The following is a 24,893-nucleotide window of genomic DNA, read 5'->3' as shown; positions in this document are numbered from 1 at the left end:
CTTTTATGACGTGTGTTCTGCTTCACCTTTACGCACCAATTCTTTGATTGGCTCTTCTGTCTTCTGTCATTTACTGTCTTTTACTTTTCAGTCCTCCTTCCTTGCAGATACAATTTACACTGAATTTATTAAATTCTTTGCCCTCCACGAGACTTTTATCTACTTCCTAACCTCTCCACTGCAGTTCACTCACTGTACAAACTTAAGGTGTATATCAAGTTACAAATTTGGAAAACCCATTTCTTTCAACCTCAGCTACTGTCTTGGTAATTAGAAACTATTTCGGTCTAGAAGTAGTAAACTGTAATTATCGAGGCTTTTCCTGCTCTGTACTGATCGATGATGATGGGGCGGTGCACCGGGAACTAGAGAGAGAATTCCTACTTCATGTTTCACCCTTGAGCAGAACACAGGTAAAGTATCAGTTTTGTTAAGAATGTTCCCTTAAAAAGTAAATGTCTTATGTTTATGTAGATAACAATTCCTGTTGCCCAAACGTCTTGTCTTTGGGCTTTCTTAGACTTTTGAATTCCTGGACTTTTACAACAGGAGATTCATCATTAATAAAATTGGCCAGTAAAAGAAAATACCATGGCACATCTAATGAAAATATAATGATTTATTGCTTCACAGCAGTCTGTGTATATGAAAATGGGCCAACGTTTCGCTCATGCGTCCTTCATCACGGCCTACAGATTAAGAAAGTATACAAATATCAAATACTGATATAGAGTAAAATCTCAATGATCTGATTGCAGTAAATATAGGCCTATTTACTCTAAGCCTATAGTATCAATTTCTCCTAAAATTCATGAGCTATTGAAATGATATCTACTATTGGGTACAATAGATAAAAAAAAAATTATTTTCTATACAAAAAAGACCCCATGACACCATTTTTCTACACCTTTCCACAAATTCCTAACAACATGATGTACCCACCTGGATGCCCAATTGTGCCCTCTATGAATTCTCTACTTTCCCTGCTAGCCATAAACCTGGATAAATATTTTAACCCATTGGTTAAGTTAAGTAGATACTATAATATGTTCATTATACTACATATTTTTTGAGCCTACCACAATCATTGACCAATACACCTGCTGACAGTCTAGTAAAAACACTTGACGCAGATAGTCTACATACATCGATCCAACATGATCGAGGTGTCATAGCTTTTCCGAACCACCTCCATGTCTTCTCAACAAATTATTTTTTGCTTGGAATTACTTTCATTACCATTAGTTAAAATTTGTTTTTTATTTGGGACAAATATTTTTTTACAGATTAAAGGTACAGCGATGGGGTCCAACACAGCACCTCCATATGCTTATTATTTTATGGCCCATTCTGAAGAAGAATATGCAAGGTGGAGAGATTTCCACACTTATATGTGCTCTAATATAAGAATTTTTCATAAATTTTATGTTTTTTATCACCACAATGTATACCATCTTGTGTTGTTTGTTCGACATGGTTGTTATTGTATATTTATACATATTTCTGGATATAAATTATGTGGATATGTGTATATGCTTGTATTTTTTTTTTTTTTAGTTTTTCTCTCTGTTTACTTTGACATGCTTACATTTGATGAGATTGTGACGGATTTTCGAAGATCTACCCATCTGATCTTATTCACACCATCATTTTTTTTTCACCTATTCAGCTGAAAAATGAAGAAATTATGCGTCTTTGTTTTTATTTTATATTATTTATTATTTATCGTAAATATGAATTTTCAGATATTATATGTATTTTCAGAATTCTTAATATATTATACTATTTGTATTTTTTCACATTTTATTTATTTTTCATTTTTTACATTATATACAGTATATATTTTGCACATACTTTATATATACCTTATCACTTAGGAACCATTCATATTCATTTACACACATTACACGTTATAGCTATTTTTTATCACTTAGCATCCATTCACAGTTCATTCATTCACTCTCATCACAGCTATTGTATATTGTCTTCAGTGTAGGAGGAGAAAAAGGGGTTAAACCCGCGCAACCCGCCAAATAAGATGTAGAGATGTTGATAGTTTAATCACTCTTTTATTCCATAGGTCTACGCGTTTCAAGGTGCAGGGACCTCTTCCTCAGGACCAGAAAATCAACATTCAAATTATTGTATATTGTGATTACTATTTATTATAGTGTTGCTTTCATCTAATTACACTTTCCGTCACACACACATCTCACTTCCCATCTTCATTTTTCACCTGTGTCACTTTCGTCATTGTACGCATTGCTTTGCCATTGCCCTCACAGGACGTGCTCCGGGATGTGCGCATGTGCAAACTAAAGCGGCGTGCGTCATCTTGGGGGCGTCTCTCTCCTGGGCCCGGACCCAGTTACTTGACTGGCTCGAATCATGTGATTTTCCACGTGGTCCGCGGCCGCTTGCATCACTGGCTCCGCCCCCCCGATGATGTCATGCAGGATACCGCACAGCTGTTCTCTCGTTCAGCGACATGCACCCGATAATCAGTCCTGGAGATTAATCTGGGGCGATATAAATAAGCCCCCTTCCTGCCGTCTGACACCACACAACCCTGACGAAGGCTACAAGCCGAAACACGCGTAGGGTCTTGATGCAATAGAGGGACATGCCCTCAGGTAAACACTTTTTCACTTAGGTATATACCATCTTTACATATCATTGTACTCTGCCTGTCTATTGTTCTCTGTCATCATCCTCTTGTTAATATATTACACACCTACTAAGCTGTACATTGTTACTTGTTCCTTTGATCAACCATCCTTAATATTACTGTGCACCTTGTTTATTCTATTTATATTGACACATATTTAATCTTGCACCTAATTTAGCTTATATACATGCCCAATCTTGGGGTTACTTTTTTATATATTATATTATATATTTATTACACCTTGTGGTCAATATTTTTGTATTAGGCTGTTTGCCATCGAATGTTTCGCTTTTTTTGTAGTTTGTGCACACGTCACTTTACTACATATTTAGTGATGGGCGAACCCCCTGATGTTCGTGTTCTGGAGACTCACCTGAGCTTTTTGTAAAGTTCGAGTTCGGGTTCTGAGATAATGCAACCTTGTGTCCGAACCCTGACCTTAGACTTTACAGGTATGGGATTGGCGGGGAAGGGGCTGTAAAGTAATAAAGTATAATTGTCATTATACTTACAGGTCCCGCAATGCGTCCTGCAGACCCACTCAGCTGCTGTCTCCTGGTCGCTTCTGCTTCCAGGTCCGATCATTAACTTCTGGTGGTATTCATTGCACTGCTCGTCTCTTCGTCTGTTTTCGGCCGTGTTCGTGGTGACGTCAGTGGTCACCCAAGTTCATGGCTTAGCTATGAATTGAACTTTGACTGTCACTGTCAGCTTGCTTCACGGCTCTGTATAGATGTTTGTCTGTACAGAGCGATTAAGCAGAGCTGACATTGCTGTCCCTGTGGACTATGTCAGACAAAGGATTTTTTTTATAATACAAATGGAGTTTCTAAATGTTTTACTTCTAATAGTTTTTTTCTCTATGTGTTATTTTTCTTTTTACTGTTTATTAGAAATTCATGGTGGCCATGACTAATTTGGCGTGACACCATGAATTTTGTTCTTAGTACCAGTTGAGAATACAAAGCTGGTATTAACCCCTTCATTACCCAGCATACCACCGCCATCAGGGCTACTGGATGAGCCGGGTAAAGCGCTTGTAGATGTCGCTAAGAAACAATGCGCCATTTCCAGGGGCGGCTGCGGGCTGCAGTTTTTAGCATGGGGACCCAGAATGCTTGGGCCTTACCACTCTGAGAATCCCAGCCCCCAGCTGCCTGGTTTTACCTGACTGGCAATCAAAATATGGTGGGAGCCCACCCTTTTTTTTAAATTATATTTTTAAATAATTAAAAAAAAATTAATGTGGTTCTCTGTATTTTGCCAGCCAAGGTAAAGCCAGACAGATGGGGTGGCAGCCAGTAGCCGTCCACTTTATCTGCGCTGAGAATCAAAAATACGTCATTTTTTAAAATTATTTATTTCTACTCTACTATATGTGTGAGGGACCCAACAGCCAATCACAGATGCTGTCACGCAGAATGGGCGTCTGTGATTGGCTGTTGGAGTAATCTGCCCATACATTCTAGATGTATGGGCTGGTTTCAGGTTACTCCAGCATGCAATCACAGACGCCCATTCTGACAGAGCGTATGTGATTTTCTGTTAACTTAACAGTAAAATAAAACAACAACACAGAGAAAAAAATATTTAATTAGAAATATTAGAAATAGAACAGAAGACATGTAGGACTCCATCTCCAACACGGCACCTCCATATGCTAATTATTTTATGGCCCATTTTGAAGAAGAATATGGAAAGTGGAGTTGCACCTTGTTGGTATGTTGCATGTGAGGTGGTGAGTGGGAAGGCTGAAGTGACTTTGCAGCGTACACAGGCGAGGAGCATTTGGGTGAGAATGCCGAAATTGCGCACATACTGTCCACACTTTCAGCAGAAGCTGTGACATAAGTGGGCCATTTTTGAGGAAGCTCTGCACCACTAATTTCAGCACATGCACCAGGCAAAGGATGTGTGTCAAGCCGCCTAAGCCCAAAGTTGTGACGACGAAATTTCGACCGTTATCGCACACCACCAGGCCAGGCTGTAGGTTCACCTTCAGCAGCCACTCATCTGTTTGTTGTTTTATGCCCGTCCACAACTCCTGCTTTTCCCCCAGGCAGATGAGTTAAGGAACAGCCTGCTGTTGTTTACCCCTGGCTGTGCTGAAGTTGATGGGGCAACTATTACTCTGACTGGATGAGAAGGAGGTGGAGGAGGTGGAAGAGACAACACTGACCAACAACCATCCAGCAATCAGAGGTGGTGGTAGTACATGTGCTTGAACATCAGGAGCCTCATGGCCATCCACCACTATGTTTACCCAGTGTGCCGTAAAGGCCGCTTTACATGCTGCAACATCGCTCAAGCGATCTCGTTGGGGTCACGGAATTTGTGACGCACATCCGGTCGCTTTAGCGATGCTGTTGCATGTGACACCTATGAGCGATTTTTCATCGTCTCAAAAACATGCAAAATCGCTCATCGGTGACATGGGGGTCCACTCTCGAATATCGTTGCTTCAGCAGTAACGATGTAGTTCGTCGTTCCTGCGGCAGCACACATTGCTCCGTGTGACACCGCAGGAACGAGGAACCTCTCCTTACCTGCATCCCGCCCGCAATGCGGAAGGAAGGAGGTGGGCGGGATGTTCGTCCCGCTCATCTCCACCCCTTCGCTTCTATTGGGCGGTGGTTCAGTGACGAAGTTGTGACGTCGCTGTGACGCTGCACGAACCGCCCCCTTAGACAGGAGGCGGTTCGCCGGTCATAGCGACGTCGCAGGGCAGGTAAGTAGTGTGACGGGTCTGGGCAATGTTGAGCGATTTGCCCGTGTAACACAACTGATGGGGGCGGGTACCCACGCTAGCGATATCGGTCACGATATTGCAGCGTGTAAAGCGGCCTTAAGATATACTGTCCCTGCCGTGCTTACTGATCCAAATATCCATAGTTAAGTGAACCTTTCCAGTTATGGCGTAGCGTAGTGAATTATGGATTTGTTCCTTCACAAGGCAGGGATGGCACACCTGGAAAAATAGTGGTGGCTGGGAACAACGTACTGCGGTACAGCCACAGGCATCATGTGTTGGAAACTGTCCGTCTCCACCAGCCTGAATGGCAGTATTTCAAACACAAGCATTTTGGAAATGCTGTCATTCAGGTCCAGGGCTTGTGGGTGGCCAGGAGGGTATTTCCTCTTTCTATTGAAGCTTTGGTGAATGGAGAGCTGCAAACTTTCATGGGATGATGCGTCGCACGTGACCACATGTGATCACATCTTGCCGCGATTCAATAGGAAATGAATGGAGCTGAAACGCATTTGTGCTGGATATGGCTTTCCGGCAAAATACCGCTGATGCGAAGTGAGCCTAACACTGCAGATGAAGAGGCCAACACCATAGCAGAAGAAGGAGCAAGAGGAGCCGCAGTTCTTTCCTGATTTTTGAGGAAACTTCTTGACTGCACCTCATGCTTGGAAGTCGGATGACGCATGATGCAGGTAGTGATCAGGTTGAGAAGATTTTTTTCTCGCTTCAGGCTCTGTCGGCACATCTTGCAAACCACCACTCTCTTGTCATTAGCACATTCCCGGAAGAAGCGCAATGCCAGGGAGCTCTTTTGAGCTGGCTTAGCTGGGAGGTTTTCACTGGCACGACGGGTGATACCAGATTACTTACTGGCTCTGAGCCGTCCACGGCTTTTGCCCCATGCTCCCATTTGTGCTGTACTGCTGTTTCGTCCACCTAAACATCTGAAAAACAAAATGGCGTCATGGCCCATGATCCGGCCTTTATACAGGCAGAGTCACGGGGTGAGCTGACCAATCAAAGTTTGCCAATACTTGACATAACCACGATGGCTTCGGAAGTGCCTACAGCGTAAAAGCTTGCTGATTGTCTGCTCTGCATCCTTTCAACAAGCTTTGTTCGGGTGACAAAAATAATATACAGTCAATAGTCTGTGTTCGGTGTTCAGCACTGGACACAAGGTGTCTGGTACGGACCCTGAACACTACAGTTCGGGATCGCTCATCCATATCGAGGTCCCCAACATCTGTTCAAAACCAGCAGGAAAGGGGCTACAGTTTAACTGCAGTAAAAGCAAGGTCGGTGCATAAAATGGTTTAAAGCATCAACAACCACAGACACACTACGGTTTTCTTCCTTGCTTTGCTCTTCTCTGTATATTTCAGGCATAGTTTTAAAGTCAGTAGACGGGGCATAACAATCATGATTGCAGAAGGTGCCACAAAGACTAGACCCTTGAGAGACGGAGAGGCCCACCGACGTTAGCAGGTAGTTTAGCTGGATGTGCGCCTGAGGACTCACCGGGTTCCTGCACTGCAATACACCCTTCTGGCCACCGAAGACCCGGCAGCTGAGGTTGGCATGCTATTTGCAGTGACGGCATGTGTTGCCCGTAACAAGCACATATTTTGCATGTATAAGAAAACAGTGTCAGACTGGGGAGCATTATTACAGGATAGACCCAAGATGAGGGACATTATACCAGGAAGGGGCCCAGGGAGGGGAAAATAATCACAGGAAGTAGTCCAGGATGGAGGACATATATACCTGGAAGGGGTCAGAATGGGGACATTACACCAGGATGTGGGCTGTTATTACTGAAAGTAGCCCAGGATGGGGGACATTACACTAGGATGGCGGAAATAATTACTATAAGGGGCCCAAGATGGGGTGTATTACAACAGGAATGGTCCCAGAATGGGGGACATTATATTGGATTATGGCTCAGGATGGGGGACATTATAACAGGAAAGGGCCCAGGGAGGGGAAAATTATTACGGGATGTAGCCCAGGATGGGGGACATATATCACTGGAAGGGGCCAGAATGGGGACATTACAGCAGGATGGGGGCTGTTATTACTGAAACTAGCCCAGGATGAGGGACATTACACAAGGATAGCGGAAATAATTAGTGAAAGGTGCCCATGACGTGAAATATTACAACAGGAAGGGGCCCAGAATGGGGAACATTATTACTAGAAGGGGCACAGGATGGGAGACATTTTACTGGATAAGGGATCAGGATGGGAGTCATTCTAGCAGGAAGGGGCCCAGGGTGGGGGACATTATTACTGAAAGGGGCCCAGGATGGGGAACATTATTACTAGAAGGGGCTTTGAATGGTGGACATTATACTGGATAATGGCTCAGCATGGGAGATATTATACCAGGAAGGGGCCCAGGGTGGGGGACATTATTTCTGAAAAGGGCCCAGGATAGGGAACATTATTACTAGAAGGGGCTTTGGATGGTGGACATTATACTGGATAATGGCTCAGGATGGGAGATATTATACCAGGAAGGGGCCCAGGGTGGGGGACATTATTTCTGAAAAGGGCCCAGGATGAGGAACATTATTACTAGAAGGGGCTTTGGATGGTGGACATTATACTGGATAATGGCTCAGGATGGGAGATATAATACCAGGAAGGAGCCCAGGGTGGGGGACATTATTTCTGAAAATGGCCCAGGATGGGGAACATTATTACTAGAAGGGGCTTTGGATGGTGGACATTATACTGGATAAGGGCTCAGGATGGAAGACATTCTAATAGGAAGGGACCCAGGATGGGTGCCCTTAGTCCAGGATGGGTAACATTATTACATTTAGGGGGGTGCAATACATATTGCCTTTATAGGATTTAGAACGCTACATGGGTTAGTACATCTGACCAACATGTAGATGGTGGCCCAGGTCCAAATTTTGCACTGGAGCCTTTTGGGCATTACACCACTGGTTGTAGAGTTTTATCATTTTTATCATAATCCATTCATCAGGAAAAACAACATGGATATAAAAATTTTGTGACGCTTTATTTTAAATCATTCAGTAAAGAAAAGTTTTAGCGACAGAGACGATTCCAAGCCAACGAAACATCAACCCAAAGGTCCAACTGGAAGAGCAAGAGAAGCGGCGGAGGCCATAGAATTTTCATTACTTAAGAATCTCGACATTCGACACCAGGTTTATTGTAGGAAGATCTGACAACGTCGGGGAAGATCAGCATCGGACACGGGAAGATCAGCATCGAACACGGGAAGATCAGCATCGGACACGGGAAGATCAGCATCGGACACGGGAAGATCAGCATCGGACACGGGAAGATCAGCATCGGACACGGGAAGATCAGCATCGGACACGGGAAGATCAGTATCAGACACACGCTCCTCCGAAGACTCTACAAAAGCCATTTCACCAGTAGGATACACGCAATGGTCGTGGTCAGGACGGCTCTGTGGATGCTTATGTCACCATTGGTGCAAGAAATTTTTTGTCCAGACAACACGTTGCCTGAAAAGACTTGAAGATCACAGACCTCCTTTGTCGCGCACCCCCGATAGATTGAGCCAGTATTTCCTGCAGAGATTTTATAGTTGTGTTAGTACATAAAGTTTCGTTAAGAATTCTCTCACTAGTATACGTTCCGCACAGTTAACAGGGTCTCCAAAAAAATCCATCTACGACTCCCTTCTATTTCAACATAATCTGAGTTGCAGTAAGTGAGAATGACCACTACACGGTGTATTGAGCTTTGGCGTTTCCGCCTCTGTACACTGTGTACAGCTGATTGGTGGAGCTGCCGGGTGTCAGATCTCCTCTAATCTGATATTGGTGACCAAATTATAGACCATTAATATCATAGTCATGGAACATGATTCTCCAGGACACGGTGATATGAAACTTGCATAGTATTTGTATAATTTTTGAGTAATTTAAAGGTCTACAAAATTAAGAAAACTTGGCTTGTGACACTATTTTCTCTGATCTGTAACTTTTTTTTATTGTTTTTATCGTTTTTTAGTTATTTATTTATTAATTTATTTTTTATATATATATATATATATATATTTTATATATATATATATATATATATATATATATATATATATATATATACATACGGTATATATTTTATTTATTTTATATATATATATATATATATATATATATATATATATACTGTATATATATATACTTATATATTTTTTTTTATTTATTTTTTTTTCTTTTATATACATGTATGTATATAATTTATTTGTTTTATTTTTTTGTTTTTATTGTTTTTATTGTTTTTAATGGTACCATTTTAGGTACATATGATATTTTAATCGCTTTTCTTTTTGTAATATTGAAGTAAAACCATTAAAGCGCACTAATCACCAAAATTTTCCTATGTAACCTCAAGCCAGTGCTATACTGACACTATCATACTGATTCTGACAATACCTTTAGTTGTCAGCTCGGATGTATAGGTTTTGAAACACAAGCAAGTAAAGTTTGTAAAATGAGCAGCTTTTTGATTGGCAGCAGCTGCCGATCAGCTGATAGCTGGGGTGGGTATTCATCATGATTCTCACCCCCCCGCCTTTACGTCCTCCGTTATTTATGCTAATTCTATTATAGAAACATTTTACTAAGTGACTAGAAGGACCTGTGCTGATGTCATACCCATGTGACCAACCAGAAGGGTTAGTGTCTCAGCCAACAGAAAAACAATGTTGCTTCCTGGTACCAGCTATGTTGGCTGAGGCCCCGCCCCTTCTGGTCACATGAGCATGACATCAGCACAGGTCCTTCTAGTCACTTAGTAAAATGATTCTATAATAGAATTAGCATAAATAACAGGGGGAGGACAGACATGCGGGGGGGGGGGGGGGCGGGAATCACTATAAATATACAGCTGCTGCCAATTAAAAAGTTGCTCATTTTACAAAATTTACTTGCTTGTGTTTCAAAACCTATACATCCGAGCTGACCACTAAAGGTATATATAGACACAGCATGATAGTGCCAGTATAGCACTGGCTTTACGTTCTATAGGAAAATCCTGAAGATTGATGCACTTTAAGGTTTAGCTTTTGCTGCTACTGTAAGAGTTCATTAAATGGAATTTGACAATAGTTTTTTGGTATTTATTCTGAGAGCAGCATAACGTAGGGACAGAGCACCTTATTCCAGGGATTTGTCAGTTGCTCAGCATCTTGCTGTACTTTTAAAACAATCAGTGTTTTCTCAGCAGGCATTTATCACTGCCAGACAGTCCAGCTAATCTGTGTAACCCCGCCCTCTCTACTGATTGGTAGCTTTCTGACATTGTACACAGGAAACCACCAATCAAGGGTGTGGGTGGGGTTATACACAGCTCACCACTGTGAGTTGCGAGAAAACAGAGATTTTATCAAAACTACACCAAGCAGCCCAGTAAGTAATTAATCTCTGGAATCAGGATCTCAGCCCCTACATCATGCTGCTCTCAGATTTTATAGCAAAAACCTGCAGACAGATCCCTTTTAGAGCTGAACTGTTTGAACTTAATCTGCTCTGCCATTGTCTACTTTGAAAGAGGGACCACATGGGAAAACCCCAATCTTTAGGCTCAAAATTTGGGAACTATGAAAAGAAGCAACAAAGAAAAAAAAAAGAAGAATTTGTCCTGGCAAAGGATACCACAAGTTTCGAAAAAGTTACCTTCTTGTGTTAAGAGGACACACCGATTCTGATCTCCCGTGCATTTTATCACCTCTGAAGACTGACACGAAGTGGAGCCAGTGGTCGTGCAGGATGGACACGTCACACCATTGGGCACAGAGCTGATGGGTGGTGCTATCATGGAAGAAAGTGGTAAAGAATAAAAAAAATGGCGCAATGACCAGTTTTAAGTACATGGAACATAAGGGGATTATCCGAGATTACAATATTGATGGACTATCCTTACGATCAGGGCTTCTTCTGACAGAAAGCTCTAATTTTTGTACCCTCCGATGTGGTCACCAATGGAGAAAGTTGACCCAATCCTTTAAAGCAGATCAGATTTTTCAAAATGTTCCCCATAACATATGCTGTCCTATGAAGCTCGCCTCCGTTCCTGACTATATCTGGGCTAAAGACATCATAGGAGCAGGGAGCCATCCTTTCCTTATTTTTAGGTGGTTTGAGGCACTAAGTGACTTTTTACTGTCTTGGAGGAATATGTTGGGTTCCTAAAATTGTTTAAGGGGAAAAATTTTCTCCTTGAGGAGACTGACAAACCAATATGGCTGTCAGTGGTGAGGAGTCTTATAGCTGCAATGCTTCTCTGGGTAATATTCATATTGTCTCTTCAGGGAGTAAGGAGACAAACTCTAGTGCCACCTATTGGAAGTAGCAATCCTAAAAGTCAAAAGTGACTCTCCAACCAACCTTTTCATATGACCTAGGATTTAGGCCAGATCAGAACCTCAATTTGCAGACACTGTGTTTCGGGATGATTGTCCCTCGTCAGTGCAAAGTATGAGATCTGATCTTGGCAATTCAAATTGTCTCTTTAGGGAGGAAGGAGACAAACTCTAGTGCCACCTATTGGAAGTAGCTATCCTAAAAGTCAAAGTCACTCTCCAATGAGCCTTTTCATATGACGTAGGATTTATGCCAGATCAGAACCTCAATTTGCAGACACGGTGTTTCAGGATGATTGTCCCTCATCAGTGCAAAGTATGAGATCTGATCTTGGCAATTCAAATTGTCTCTTTAGTGAGGAAGGAGACAAACTCTAGTGCCACCTATTGGAAGTAGCTATCCTAAAAGTCAAAGTCACTCTCCAATGAGCCTTTTCATATGACGTAGGATTTATGCCAGATCAGAACCTCAATTTGCAGACACGGTGTTTCAGGATGATTGTCCCTCATCAGTGCAAAGTATGAGATCTGATCTGGCAATTCAAACTGTCTCTTCAGGGAGGAAGGAGACAAACTCTAGTGCCACCTATTGGATTCAAATTGTCTCTTCAGGGAGGAAGGAGACAAACTCTAGCGCCACCTATTGGATTCAAATTGTCTCTTCAGGAAGGAAGTAGACAAACTCTAGCGCCACCTATTGGATTCAAATTGTCTCGTCAGGGAGGAAGGAGACAAACTCTAGCGCCACCTATTGGGTTCAAATTGTCTCTTCACGGAGGAAGGAGACAAACTCTAGCGCCACCTATTGGATTCAAATTGTCTCTTCAGGGAGGAAGGAGACAAACTCTAGCGCCACCTATTGAATTCAAATTGTCTCTTCAGGGAGGAAGGAGACAAACTCTAGCGCCACCTATTGGATTCAAATTGTCTCCTCAGGCAGAAAGGAGACAAACTTTAGCGCCACCTATTGGATCAGATCTCATACTTTGCACTGACGAGGGACAATCCCGAAACACCGTATCTGCAAATTGAGGTTCTGATCTGGCATAAATCCTAGGTCATATGAAAAGGCTGGTTGGAGAGTCACTTTTGATTTTTAGGATTGCTACTTCCAATGGGTGGTGCTAAAGTTCGTCTCCTTCCTCCCTGAAGAGACAATTTAAAAATTGTTTAAGGCATCTTTACTGTACAGGAATCACTAAGAGGGCATTCTCACTGTGTATAGGAGCTAATTGGGCATTACTATTTGAAAGGGGGTTCCTTATTGATTAGGGATGCAATAGGGGGCACTATTATTGTGAGGGAGCACAAAGGAGACAGTTTTACAGGGGTTGGCACTAAATGGTCATCCATACTTTGCTTCCAGGTCACTCAGGGGACATCATTATTATGCAGGCAACATTATCGCTGAAAGTGTGGGGTACCAAAGATCACCATTACTGTGTGGGGGCATAAAGAGAACTGGACAGTGCAGAGGCACAAAAATGCAGCACACTTCTCAGAAGTTGCCCCACTTTCCTTTCCGTAGGAGCATTGATGTGATGATATAGTAGTTTCAAAGATCTTCATAAATTTCCATTACCAGCATCAACATTACCATATCAGCACCCACCCTCAGAAAGACTAACGCATGAAACGTGCGTCGGGATATGCAGCAAACAGGACCATCTCTCTTACATAATTTATTACATCTAATTTATTGTATACACGGGATATGTAATAGGAACAGTTTAATACCTAGAAACAGCTTTGACCTGATTTTTTGATAAAAAAATCATTTATTATCAGGCAAATATTTAATGATTGGTTTTTGCACTGTGCACCTTATCTTCCTGTTTTGTTGTTGCTATAATAAGGGAATATTTTTGTCCACAAATTGATTTTTATAATGTAATTTGAATTTTATCATATTTCATTAATAAAATTTAGTATTTTATTCTTACAATATTGTTATGGTCACTATCACCTTTTTTGAGTTTTTCATGCTGGCTCATGATTGGGGATTTATTGATTGTTTATCTCACTACGGTGACTGTCTGCAGAGTTTTTGATTGTTCAGTACTATATCATCGATGCATAAAAGTAAATCAAAAAGTAAAAAATAAAGGAAATTATGTGACTTACACGGAGGAAGAGGAGGGTCACAGTTGTCTGTATCACAACAAGAAGAGGCCATCATGAATGTCACTTGTTTTATGGTAAAACCCCCCTTGATGTTACATTCACGCGGATGTGAGCATGATCTTTGGAGCGAAGAAGAACCTGTAAATGGACCCAAGGAAAATAATTTACTAAAGAAATTTTTTTTTTCAAGTGTCTGGAGTTGAGGAAGGAAATGAGCGTCAAGAAAAACTCTATTGAAATGGCAACCAAAATAGTTCTGATTTCCTTAATGTCTGTTGACCAGTCCAAACAGGGGCTCCATTTTTGCGATATACTAAAGCCTATTAGATCCTGGTATCTAATGACTTTCCTGTCCATATGACATTCATTATTGTTTTTTTTTAACTCAAAGAAAGGCATTGGAGTAGGCAAGGACCCAACAAAAGAGGTTACCTTGCCGCTGGCTGTTGGGCTCACATAAAACTGGCCATTTTTGTGTGCTAAGTGTCACTCACGATTACTTTGTGCAGAGCATTTTGCCTTTGGAGATGCTCTGCTGCACTTTTCTTAGTTACTGAGCTAGCAGCCTCATTTACAGTGCAGGTGTCATGGTTTTGCGTCCCCTGCCACCTGGCTAGGGGGTGGAGCTGTCTCCTGGACCTCGTTTTCAGAGCCTGGACGCTATAATTGGGGTCATCTCCGGTGAAACGACGCCGGCTATAAGCTAAGCTCTGCTCTGCTGTGATTGCTGGTCCCTGTAAGTGTTTGATCTTGATCCGTTTCCCCTGTGCTCTCGCCCCCTATTTGTATTCCGTCCCCTTGTTCTTCGTCTGTTTCCCCGGATATACCTTCGTTCCTTTACTGCCCTTTTCTTGTCCTCTTCCTCTCCTACCTCCCCTCCTCGGTTTGCTTCCTCTGATAATGACCTCGGACTGACCCCAACCTTTCTCCTGCTCGTCTATGGCTGCTTTCACACATCCGGCTTGAGCTGTGCGGCTCAATCCGGCTGTGAAACCTATGCAACGGATGCGGTGAAAACACAGCATCCTTTGCATACGTTTTTCCCATGCGGCCCGTCCGTTTTTTGCCGCTTGCGGCATGCTACTGAGCATGCGCAGTGGCAAAAACCGCATGCGGCGGCCGCATGCGGTTTTTGCCGCATCGCGCCGCATCCGGCCGCCATAGGCATGCATTGAAAAATGCGCCGCATCGTTCGGATGCGGCGCAATGCGTTTTTTTTGCCGCACGAAAAAACGTGCCAGGCAACGTTCCATCCGGCCGCCGCATCGGCTAAATCTGCCGCATGCGGCAAAAACCGGATGGAACGCAAGGCCATGCGGCACAATGCGGCACTAATTAAAGTCTATGCAGGAAAAACGCAACCGGCAGCAAAAAAAAAACGGTTGCGATTTTCCTGCAAAGTGCCGGATTGTGCCGCATTGCAGAAACCGGAGGTGTGAAAGCAGCCTATCCGATCTCCTTCTGCTCCTCATGGCGTCCGACCCAGCCTATCTAACCATCCTCCACACCTCATGGCATCTGCTCCCCCTGCTGGTGCTGTAAGGTATTGCATCAGCACACACTGCTTCAGCTCCTCGGCTGGTTCTGTACAGTACATTTTCTATCCATCAGGACTCCAGCTCCCTCTGCTGGTGTCTTGACAGCAGGATTCCATGTTGATGCTGATCTCTCCGGTGTTCCACCTTCCTGATGTTGCTCAGGCTTCTTACTGAGCATGCTTGTGTAGCACCCTGGGCCTAGTCACCACAAATAATATCATACAACTACATGCTTATTTCACCTATGAGATTAATGAATATCAATTGCATGCTCCATAAGATTTGTAAAAAAATAACCAAAATTTCAGTTTTCACAATAAAAAATTGTTCAATCTGGAAACAAAGCACCACAAGAAAATATTCTTTTTACGCAAATGAAAGTTATTATTTTTTTTCTTTAAAATGTGGTTTTTCAGGGAGTGCAGAGATTCTGAATTTCTGGATTTCTGATATATTAGGAAATATATTACCTACATATACTAAAGAAATTCTGCAACACAAATCCCTAGTGGAACAGAAACTACAAAGCATTGAAAAACTATATATGACCGTATTATACTCCATAACTCACCAGCACTGTTTTCAAAGTAGAAAGATCTACAGACAAAGCCGGCAGGACAAGTCTCGCTGTTTCCTTGGCACGTTGTGGAAGAATCTGATGAGCACTGCGTGCATGAGAGCGCATGGCCTAAAAACATAGAAAATTCATCTTTTATTGACCCACATTGTATGCTGTCAAGAAGGTGAGATGGCTGATCTATACGCCATAAGTATCATACAGGAGACCACCTTTCTATGTCTCAGTTTGCCCAAATCTTTAAGTCAAGAAGTTCGAAAAAGTTTGGGAGCAAAAAGATAAAGCTTAAAGAGGTTTCCCCACTACTAATGTGACACTCTTTCTTTTATCCTAACTCTTCCTAACTAACACTTTCCTTATATACTTCTGCTGTCTACTCTGTTCCTGGAAGCTGATCTCTAACGGGGCCGTAAATACCTTTATTGTCGTTGCTGCATTGACACTTTCGACTGCAGACAGGATTCGGACCAACTGAGCAGGGCAGTGGGGTCTGTTATTGGGGTTAAATGCTATCCTCTTTTTATCTTTTGTGAGTCCTGAGTTGGTCACTGTTGAGTTATTGAGTGATGGGAAGTAGAATCGTCATCATACACCTATGGGATACGAACTATAGAGGTGATAAGAGGTCCTAGTATGAGGGACCCCAAAACAGATTTCCTATATTGCACCTGTAGAGTAACTTTTTTTGAGCTCTGTCTACATTTTTAGGTTGGTAGCGGTGGCATATATAGGGGTAGTTAGGGGACCTATGTAGCTGCTCCAGCAGATTGGCTTTTCTTCCTGGCTCATGGATGGTGCTCACCTTATAGGGTTCTCTAACATCAATACCGGCATCCCCGCGCTGTCTGCCCCACTCCCCCAGTGGAGACATCAGTTCTCTCACCTTTGTGGTTGTTCTGTGGTGCCTGACCTGTCCTCAGTTCATCCTCCCATCTCCTGGGGACTGCACACACCACACAGGCCTCCTGGGAATGCCTGTAGGGTGCACATGCAGCCACACCCCTTTTCTTAAAGGGTCAGTGTGCCCTGACCCGGAATTGCTTCTCAGGTCAGCTCAGCTGAGAGGTTTCAGGTATTTAAGGCACCTTCCCCTTAAGGGAGGTGCCTGGGCAACAAGTTAGTTACATTGCTAGTTCTCAGATCTTTAGTGCTGCTGTCGCTGCTACTGTTATGGAGCTAAATTCTGCTGCTGCCTTGTATCTGTGTTTCAGTGCTCTACCAGCTGCTGCTGCTACTCTCCACACTGGCCAGCTACCACAATACCTGCTGCTGAAAGTATCCATGCCGGTCGCTGCTGCCATAGCCATCCATCCATCCATACTAGATAGATCCACGACTCTGCCCGCTGCTGCTGTCACTTCAATTAGAGACTGTACAGCAGATCCCCAGGGGCTGCCCTCTGTAAGGCTGTTTACCAGCATGTATGCCTGCTGCAACCTCCAGTGACAGTAGTGAAGACTCGGCGGTCGGTCCAGGCAAGTGAATGGTACATTTGGTCCTGTGGATCCACCAATACCGTGCTCTCCCCGCGAGCATAATTGGCTCGCTCACAAAAGCGTATACATTGGATGAGTGCTATAGCACTCGGACTAATGTTACACTATGAGTCAATGCCGATCAGTGTTTTTTTCCCATGCTGATTAGGCATGCTGCGTGCACCCAGTCCAGTCTATGGGTGCATGGAAAACATCAGACTGCGCTCGGATGACTTCCACAGACTCATAGAATGAAGAACATGGAGAAATGTTGTTCTCCATCTTTTCCTCACCTGTGATACAATTCTCTAATGTGAGAGAATTGGATCCCACTAAGCCAACAATCGGATCAAACTTGGATCAGGGCGTTATCTACATCATTGATCCGATTCTCTTGCATGAGAAAATCAAAGCTCGGGGGACCCTGGCCTTAATAACGGTAGATGCCAATAGGGCATATGTACATGTCTCATCTATGGGGGCTCATAAAGTTGATCCTAGATGTAAAACTTCCTAATAAGTCCATATGCACTAAAGTGATTCATAGTGGGAATCTCGAGGTTGTCTTCATGAGAAAACGCACAACATAGTATACAGGTATACAGCCGCTCACCTGTTGTGATGCAGATGGCTAATATCGCCCAGATGCTCAGGAGGATCTTCATGATGGAGCAGACTCGGATGGACCCTGGTTTCTGTGATCTCTCCTTTGGTTACGAGTCAGGATCTGTATTTAAAGGGCTCCTGCATGCAAATGTAATTAATAACTACCTATTACATAAGTCAATAGATATACAGTATAAATAATTCACATGGGAAAACCCCATTTCCTTCAAGGAAATTAATTATTAAAAAGAACTTCAGATATTATATAAGTTTACAACTTCGCTTCTAACTTTCCCTGGTACACCTCCAATCTCCGTCATGTTTGGTCCGGATAGGCCAAGACATGTTATAAGGGGTTAAATTTAATCTCTTCTGCGCCAGTAAACCAGTAATCGATAATATCTGATAAAAAGGAATGTTTATGTAATGATTTGATAATGATAGTTGTTAGCAGTAATGATTATACCCATGCAGCCCTTGCCCCATATTAGGCACAATCGGTACATCTCCAATCTCCGTCATGTTGGTCCGGATAGGCCAAGACATGTTATAAGGGGTTAAATTTAATCTCTTCTGCGCTGGTAAACCAGTAATCGATAATATCTGATAAAAAGGAATGTTTATGTAATGATTTGATGATGATAGTTGTTAGCAGTAATGATTATACCCATGCAGTCCTTGCCCCATATTAGGCACAATCGGTACATCTCCAATCTCCGTCATGTTGGTCTGGATAGGCCAAGACATATTATAAAGGGTTAAATTTAATATCTTCTGCTCCGGAAAACCAGTAATCGATAATATCTGATAAAAAAAAGAATGTTTATGTAATGAGTTGATGATGACAGTTGTTAGCAGTAATGATTATACCCATGCAGTCCTTGCCACATATTAGGCTCAATCGGTAAATCTCTAATCTCCATCATGTTCGGTCCGGATAGGCCAAGACATATTATTATAAAGGGTGACATTTAATCTCTTCTGCTCCAGAAAACCAGTAATCGATAATATCTGATAAAAAAAGTAATGTTTATGTAATGAGTTGATGATGACAGTTGTTAGCAGTAATGATTATACCCATGCAGTCTTGCCCCATATATACGCACAATGAATCAGTCCAGTTGGTGACTAAATATCATTTTGATTTTTTATGCCTTTCAGTATTCAGTTTATGGGATACATATTATAAAATGTTTTGGGTTTGGACAATTACACATGATATTTAGTCTCTCTGGACAAGTCTACCCTTCACTCGCTAGATGCCGTAAGCTAGGAGTTAGCATCCTCGCAAACCCCTCAAAAGGTCTACACTATTGGTCTGCAAACCACATTTTTATCTCTAAAAGTGGCTCCATTTCCACTTTTCCTCTTCTTAGAGATGCCAACTTTACTTTCTGAGAAGGGCAAATGGTCCACCTTGCGTTTCATGGCATGGCCTGAATCAGATTTGTGCTGCCCCCACGTCAGTAGCAGCCGGGCTGCTAGGAAACGGACCCGGTGTGTGGCTCGAGGGATCCTCCAGACCCGGGGGTCATGCGGACACTCCAAATGAAAGGGGGGATGTATTTGTATGGCGGTTGCCGTAATCAGTTCATGACGCCACCCACGGTGTGTGGTGAAGTGGGACACCACCGCTGCGGTTGCGGGATACCCGGGGGAGGTGTGATGGCAGCTGGATGTTAACCCCTCCATGGGTAGGGATGGTTGCCCCGGGACCCGGTGTATTGGTGCAAGGGATGGCGATGGCAGGGGCCTGCGTGACCAGACGTACCAGGGGATGTTTGGTTACTCCCAGTTGAATAAATCACACGAGTCTTTTGGTAAATCAAGGTGGTGGTGGCCGGCCGCCGCGGCTGGTTGTACTCTGGTCCCCCACCCGGGCTGGTGGTCGCCGACTTTTCCCTCTGCACTGTTTTGTTTGTGTAGACTTCCCGGTGTGAAACGCGAGAGTCCGCTCCCGGTGTATTGTGTACCTGAGGAGCCGTGCCCGCTGACGCTGACCCGTGGGATCTCCTGGGCCCTGGCGGATGCCCTATCCCTCTCTGTGGGTGGTTGTCTCTTTTTGGGACTTAGACTGGGACAGGACCTATGATCCTGCCCTCAATCAGTTAATTAGCTAGACCATTGGTGCCGGTCCTGGCTTCAGGGTCCGAGTACGCCCTTTGTGCACGGTTTCCGATTCGGTTCTCTGGTGTCATTACTAGCGGGCTCCAACCCTGCCCCGGTCCACCTCGGATCTCCGGTTGCCGTCTTCCCGTCGCCTGCTAGACGAGACCACCGTCTGCCACCTAGCCAATGTGTCAGGGCACCGACCCAGAGACCTGTCAGCTTCACCTCCTCTCTACTTGAACTCCAAAACTTAACTGTGTTTTTCCCGCCCCGGGCTCTCCAGACCCCTAGGGGGGCGTTCCCTTCCGCCTGGTCGCACTCACTGGTGTGCCTGTCTTTCCCTGAGGGGGGTGAATAGGGTTTCAGGTCGGCTGTATGGAACTCTGCGAGGGAAGGTGTAATGCAGGGGTCTAAGTGTGTGTGACTACCGGGTTCTGCCAGGGCGTCACAGATTCTCTAGGGTTTGCTCAGGAACTGTACTCACTTGAAGTCTGGAAATCATTCCAACCTCACCACTTTCTCCTTACTCTACCAGAAGCCTCACAATTTACTAGGGGAAAAAAAATCCTTTTGAGAATGTTTGTTTAATTTACTGTAATGGTGTAGATGGAGAGCAGGGGACAGGGTCTCCTAGACTGGCCCTCAGGCAAGGGGTACCTAGCTATCCTTAATCCCAGAGTTACCTCTGATGATGAGGATATCTGGGCCACCTTCCTTGCTTTGCCCTTGACCAGCCCTATTCTGATATACCCTCACCCCAACTTTTAGGGAGAGCCGTGGCAGGAGTGGTAAAGCCACCAAAAATTGACTAATAGGGGAAGCCAAATCTCGATCTCACATCACTCATACACACAGAGGTATAAGACAATAAAAGCTTAGGAAGAAAAGAAGAGCAGGGAGGAAACAACAAGAGAACGGGAGAACTACACCACAACTTCACGGACAAAGTAATACAATCACCAGCAGAACTGTTATAGAAAAGCACATGGACCGGTTTAGCAAACAGCTATAGTCAGCATGGAAAGACAGGCTCTAACATCTTAAAAAGGCGGGCAGTGACTGCGATAGGTCTCTCATAATATGTGATCCAAAAGGTAACCAGCAGACTAACAGAAATTAACGCCTGCAAACCCGACCACTAATAAGAACACAGCTGATCAATGACTGAGCCTGTCTGTATAACAAGGAAGCACCAAAGGAGGCATAGTGTGGAGTGTCATATTCTGCAGTGTGAACAGCGTCAGATGCCACCATGATACTCGGTGAGTCTAGAGCCAAACACTGTTTGACATTCACATGATTTTGGTTTATCCCCCCCTGGCCTTCTGATACCCCAGTATTTGTTGAACTTGAATTAAAATCTCTCAGGGGAGCAGAGGCAATGGATTTTTCTGCTTTACAACAAGTTCTCCATTAGTTCTAGATTTTGGGAATCTGGGTACGATATCATATCCAGATGCTTCCGTGCGCCATCTTGAGCACACAATCTACAACCATTGATTCCTTCCACAAGACCTTCAGGTCTTGTGTCTTAAGAGATAGCAGTCAATTGATTTTCTCTCAATTTATGGGCACCCAATTCTCTTGTTCACCCAAACTACTTTTATTTTGTTGTGGTATCCTTATCCAGTGATGCCAAAGATACAAGCGCTCTCTTCAGCACCTGATAAATGGAGCATTCCTCTGTTATGGCGGTGTTCAGATTCTCCCTCATCAGGTCTCTGGTTCTCCAGTGTCAATGAGTTTATGAAGATGGAGATCCTGGTCTTGTACTTTAGTTAGACCTGGTACCACTAGTTGGTCTTCCAAGAAACTGTAGAATACCGGATGCATGGCCCAACAGAGGTAACAGAGTTCTGGTAGATGTGTGTTATTTATTTATACAACTGCTGGAGATGATCAAAAGTATTCATAATAACTCAAATTTGTTATTGAATTTCCAAAAAATTCATATTTGACAGGATCTTAATTTCCATGAATTCCAACAACATGGCAGATGGGATATGGTGATTGTTCCATTTCACCACCAATTCTTTGATCGGCTCTTCCATCTTTTATCATTTATTTTCTTTTACTTTCCAGGCCTCCTTCCTGGGAGATTCAATTTGTACTGAATTTGTTACTTTCTTTGCCCTCCATGAGACATTTATCTACTTTCTCCCCTCTCCACCGCAGTTCACTGTACAAACTTAAGGTGTATATCAAGTTACACATTTGGAGAACCAATTTTTTTTTAACTTCAGCTACTGTCATTAATTAGAAACTATTTAGGTCTAAAAGTAGTAAACTGTAGTTATCGAGGCTTTTCCTGGGTTGTACTGTTCGGTGATGACGGGGCGGTGCACCGGGAACTAAAGAGAGAATTCCTACTTCATGCTTCGCCCTTGAGCAGAACGCAGGTAAAGTATCAGTTTTGTTCAGAGTGTTCCTTTAACAAGTAAATTTCTTTCTTATGGTTCTGTAGATAACAATTCCTGTGGCCCAAAGGGCTTGTCATCGAGCTTTCCTACACTTTGAATTCCTAGACTTTTACAATATGCAACATGATTGAGGAGCTATAGCTTTTATGATCCACCTCCATGTCTTCTCCACAGATTACTTCTTGCTTGGAATTACTGTCATTATCATTACATGAGAGAGATTTTTTATTTGGGACAACTATTATTTACAGGTTAAAGGTACGGCGATGGGGTCCAACATGGCACCTACATATGCTAAGTGTTTTATTTTCCATTTTGAGGAAGTATATGTTTACTCACATCCACTGTTTACACAAACCACTATCTGGCTACGGTACATTGATGACATTTTTGTATTTGGAATGGTGATTTGAAGTCTTTTGAATCTTTTTTACAGTCCATTAGTAATCCTAATCCTGATACTGAGTTTACCTTACACCACTATATGTCCTTAATGTTTTGGTTGCAAAATCACCAAATGGTATCCTATGAAAGACCCTTTCTAGGAAACCAATTGATCGTAAGAGTGTTTTACTATTTATAAGTAATCATCCAATGTGCAAATGTTCTCAAAGGCAATAGACTAGTACACCCTCTAAGTGGCAACATTTTTCATATTAAGGGTTATCATACTTGTGATTCATATTTTGTCATATATGCTATGAAATATCCTGTGTGATTTGATGTACACTGGGAAAACCACTCTAAAGATTTGTGATAGAATATCTAAGCACAAGTCAACTATTAGATGTAGAATGATGGAATTACCCATCCCTCATTGTTTTATCTTTAGTAATCATAATATTAATTTGTTACAATTCCAGGTACTCGAACAAGTTCTTTTACCCAGATGAGGTGGAATCGTTTTACCACCCTCAAGTTGTGAAAATTCTGGTCCATTCACTAACTAGAGACCTTCTCTACCAGGGGTCTAAACCGATAACTTGATTTATTACTCTAGTTATATGACCTTATTAATAGTCCTTTATTTTGTCTTATATAACTATTGACATTTTTATTACCTAGGGTTGAGCTCCTGTAAACTTATTTCCTGAGGGACTCGCTTCCCTCTCCTTTTCCCTTTGATTCATTATTAATTCTTTGTAATTTGCATAATTCTATACTATAATGCATCTAGTATACATTACGATGTACTATTTACATATTGCAACTTTATATGTTGATTGAGCTTATACAGTGATATCCAAAAGGGTGTACACCTCTAGTTAATATTACTGGTATTGTGAATAGTTAAGTAAGTTGTAGATTAAATGATATCTAAAAGGCATAAGGTTAAAGATGACACATTTCTTTGTATTTTAGACAAAAAAAATATAATATAATATATATATATATATTCATATTAATCTTTTACATTTTTAACGTAAAAATGAAAAATAGGTCAATGCAAAGGTTTGGGCACCCTGCATGGTTAGTACCTAGTAGCACCCCCTTTGTCAAATATCACAACTTTCTAAATGCTTTTTGTAGCAGCCAAGAGTCTTTGAATTTTCGTTTGGGGGATTTTCCTCCATTCTTCTTTGGAAAGTCTTCCGGTTCTCTGAGATTCTTGGCTCATTTGGCATGCACTGCTCCTCCTTGGAGATGTCTTCTAGTTCTGTGAGATTCCTGGCTCGTCTTTCATGCACTGCTCTTCCTTGGAGACATCTTCCAGTTCTGTGAGATTCCTGGCTTGTCTTGTATGCACTGCTCTTCCTTGGAGACGTCTTCCAGTTCTGTGGGATTCCTGGCTCGTCTTGCATGCACTGCTCTTCCTTGGAGAGATCTTCTAGTTCTATGGGATTCCTAGATCATCTTGCATGCACTGCTCTTCCTTGGAGACATCTTCCAGTTCTGTGAGATTCCTGGCTCATCTTGCATGCACTGCTCTTCCTTGGCGACATCTTCCAGTTCTGTGAGATTCCTGGCTCATCTTGCATGCACTGCTCTTTTGATGTCTAGCCACAGATTTTCAAAGGAATGTGAGGGCCATTGTAAAACCTTCAGCTTGCGCCTTTTTTAGGTCATCAATTGTGGATTTTGACATGTGTTTAGAATAATTATCCATTTTTAGAAGCTATCCCCTTTTCTCTTCTTTTCAACTTCATCTTTTTGCTGCTTGTCTAATTTTTATATCAAGAATTTGTTAAAATGTCATTAAATCAATTTTTTCCTCTACCTGTGAAATATTCCCTGTGCCACTGGCTGCAAC

The 24,893-nt window shown here is 42.7% G+C and overlaps 1 protein-coding gene across 1 annotated transcript; it reads right to left on the bottom strand.

Annotated features, from left to right (window-relative positions):
• Window positions 1–8,503: 8,503 nt before the first annotated feature.
• LOC142256559 (phospholipase A2 inhibitor and Ly6/PLAUR domain-containing protein-like) lies at window positions 8,504–18,200 on the bottom strand. The gene is made up of 5 exons (XM_075328317.1): window positions 18,121–18,200; window positions 16,027–16,143; window positions 13,918–14,055; window positions 11,108–11,242; window positions 8,504–8,995 (listed from the first exon to the last, which is right to left on the bottom strand). Exons 1-5 carry the CDS (start codon window positions 18,170–18,172, stop codon window positions 8,817–8,819), a joined length of 621 nt encoding a protein of 206 aa, XP_075184432.1. The 5' UTR covers window positions 18,173–18,200; the 3' UTR covers window positions 8,504–8,816.
• Window positions 18,201–24,893: the final 6,693 nt, after the last annotated feature.

This window comes from Anomaloglossus baeobatrachus, chromosome 11, assembly GCF_048569485.1.
Source record: "Anomaloglossus baeobatrachus isolate aAnoBae1 chromosome 11, aAnoBae1.hap1, whole genome shotgun sequence".
NCBI classification, from domain to species: Eukaryota; Metazoa; Chordata; class Amphibia; order Anura; family Aromobatidae; genus Anomaloglossus; species Anomaloglossus baeobatrachus.
This window is presented reverse-complemented; position numbering and strand designations above follow the sequence as displayed.

Coding starts and splice junctions, on each gene's coding strand:
- LOC142256559 (XM_075328317.1), bottom strand. CDS start 18,172: ATGAAGATCCTCCTGAGCATCTGGGCGATATTAGCCATCTGCATCACA. Junction 11,243..13,917: donor TGACCCTCCTCTTCCTCCGT/GTAAGTCACATA, acceptor CTTCCATGATAG/CACCACCCATCAGCTCTGTG. Junction 8,996..11,107: donor TGTCCTCTTAACACAAGAAG/GTAACTTTTTCG, acceptor AAATCTCTGCAG/GAAATACTGGCTCAATCTAT.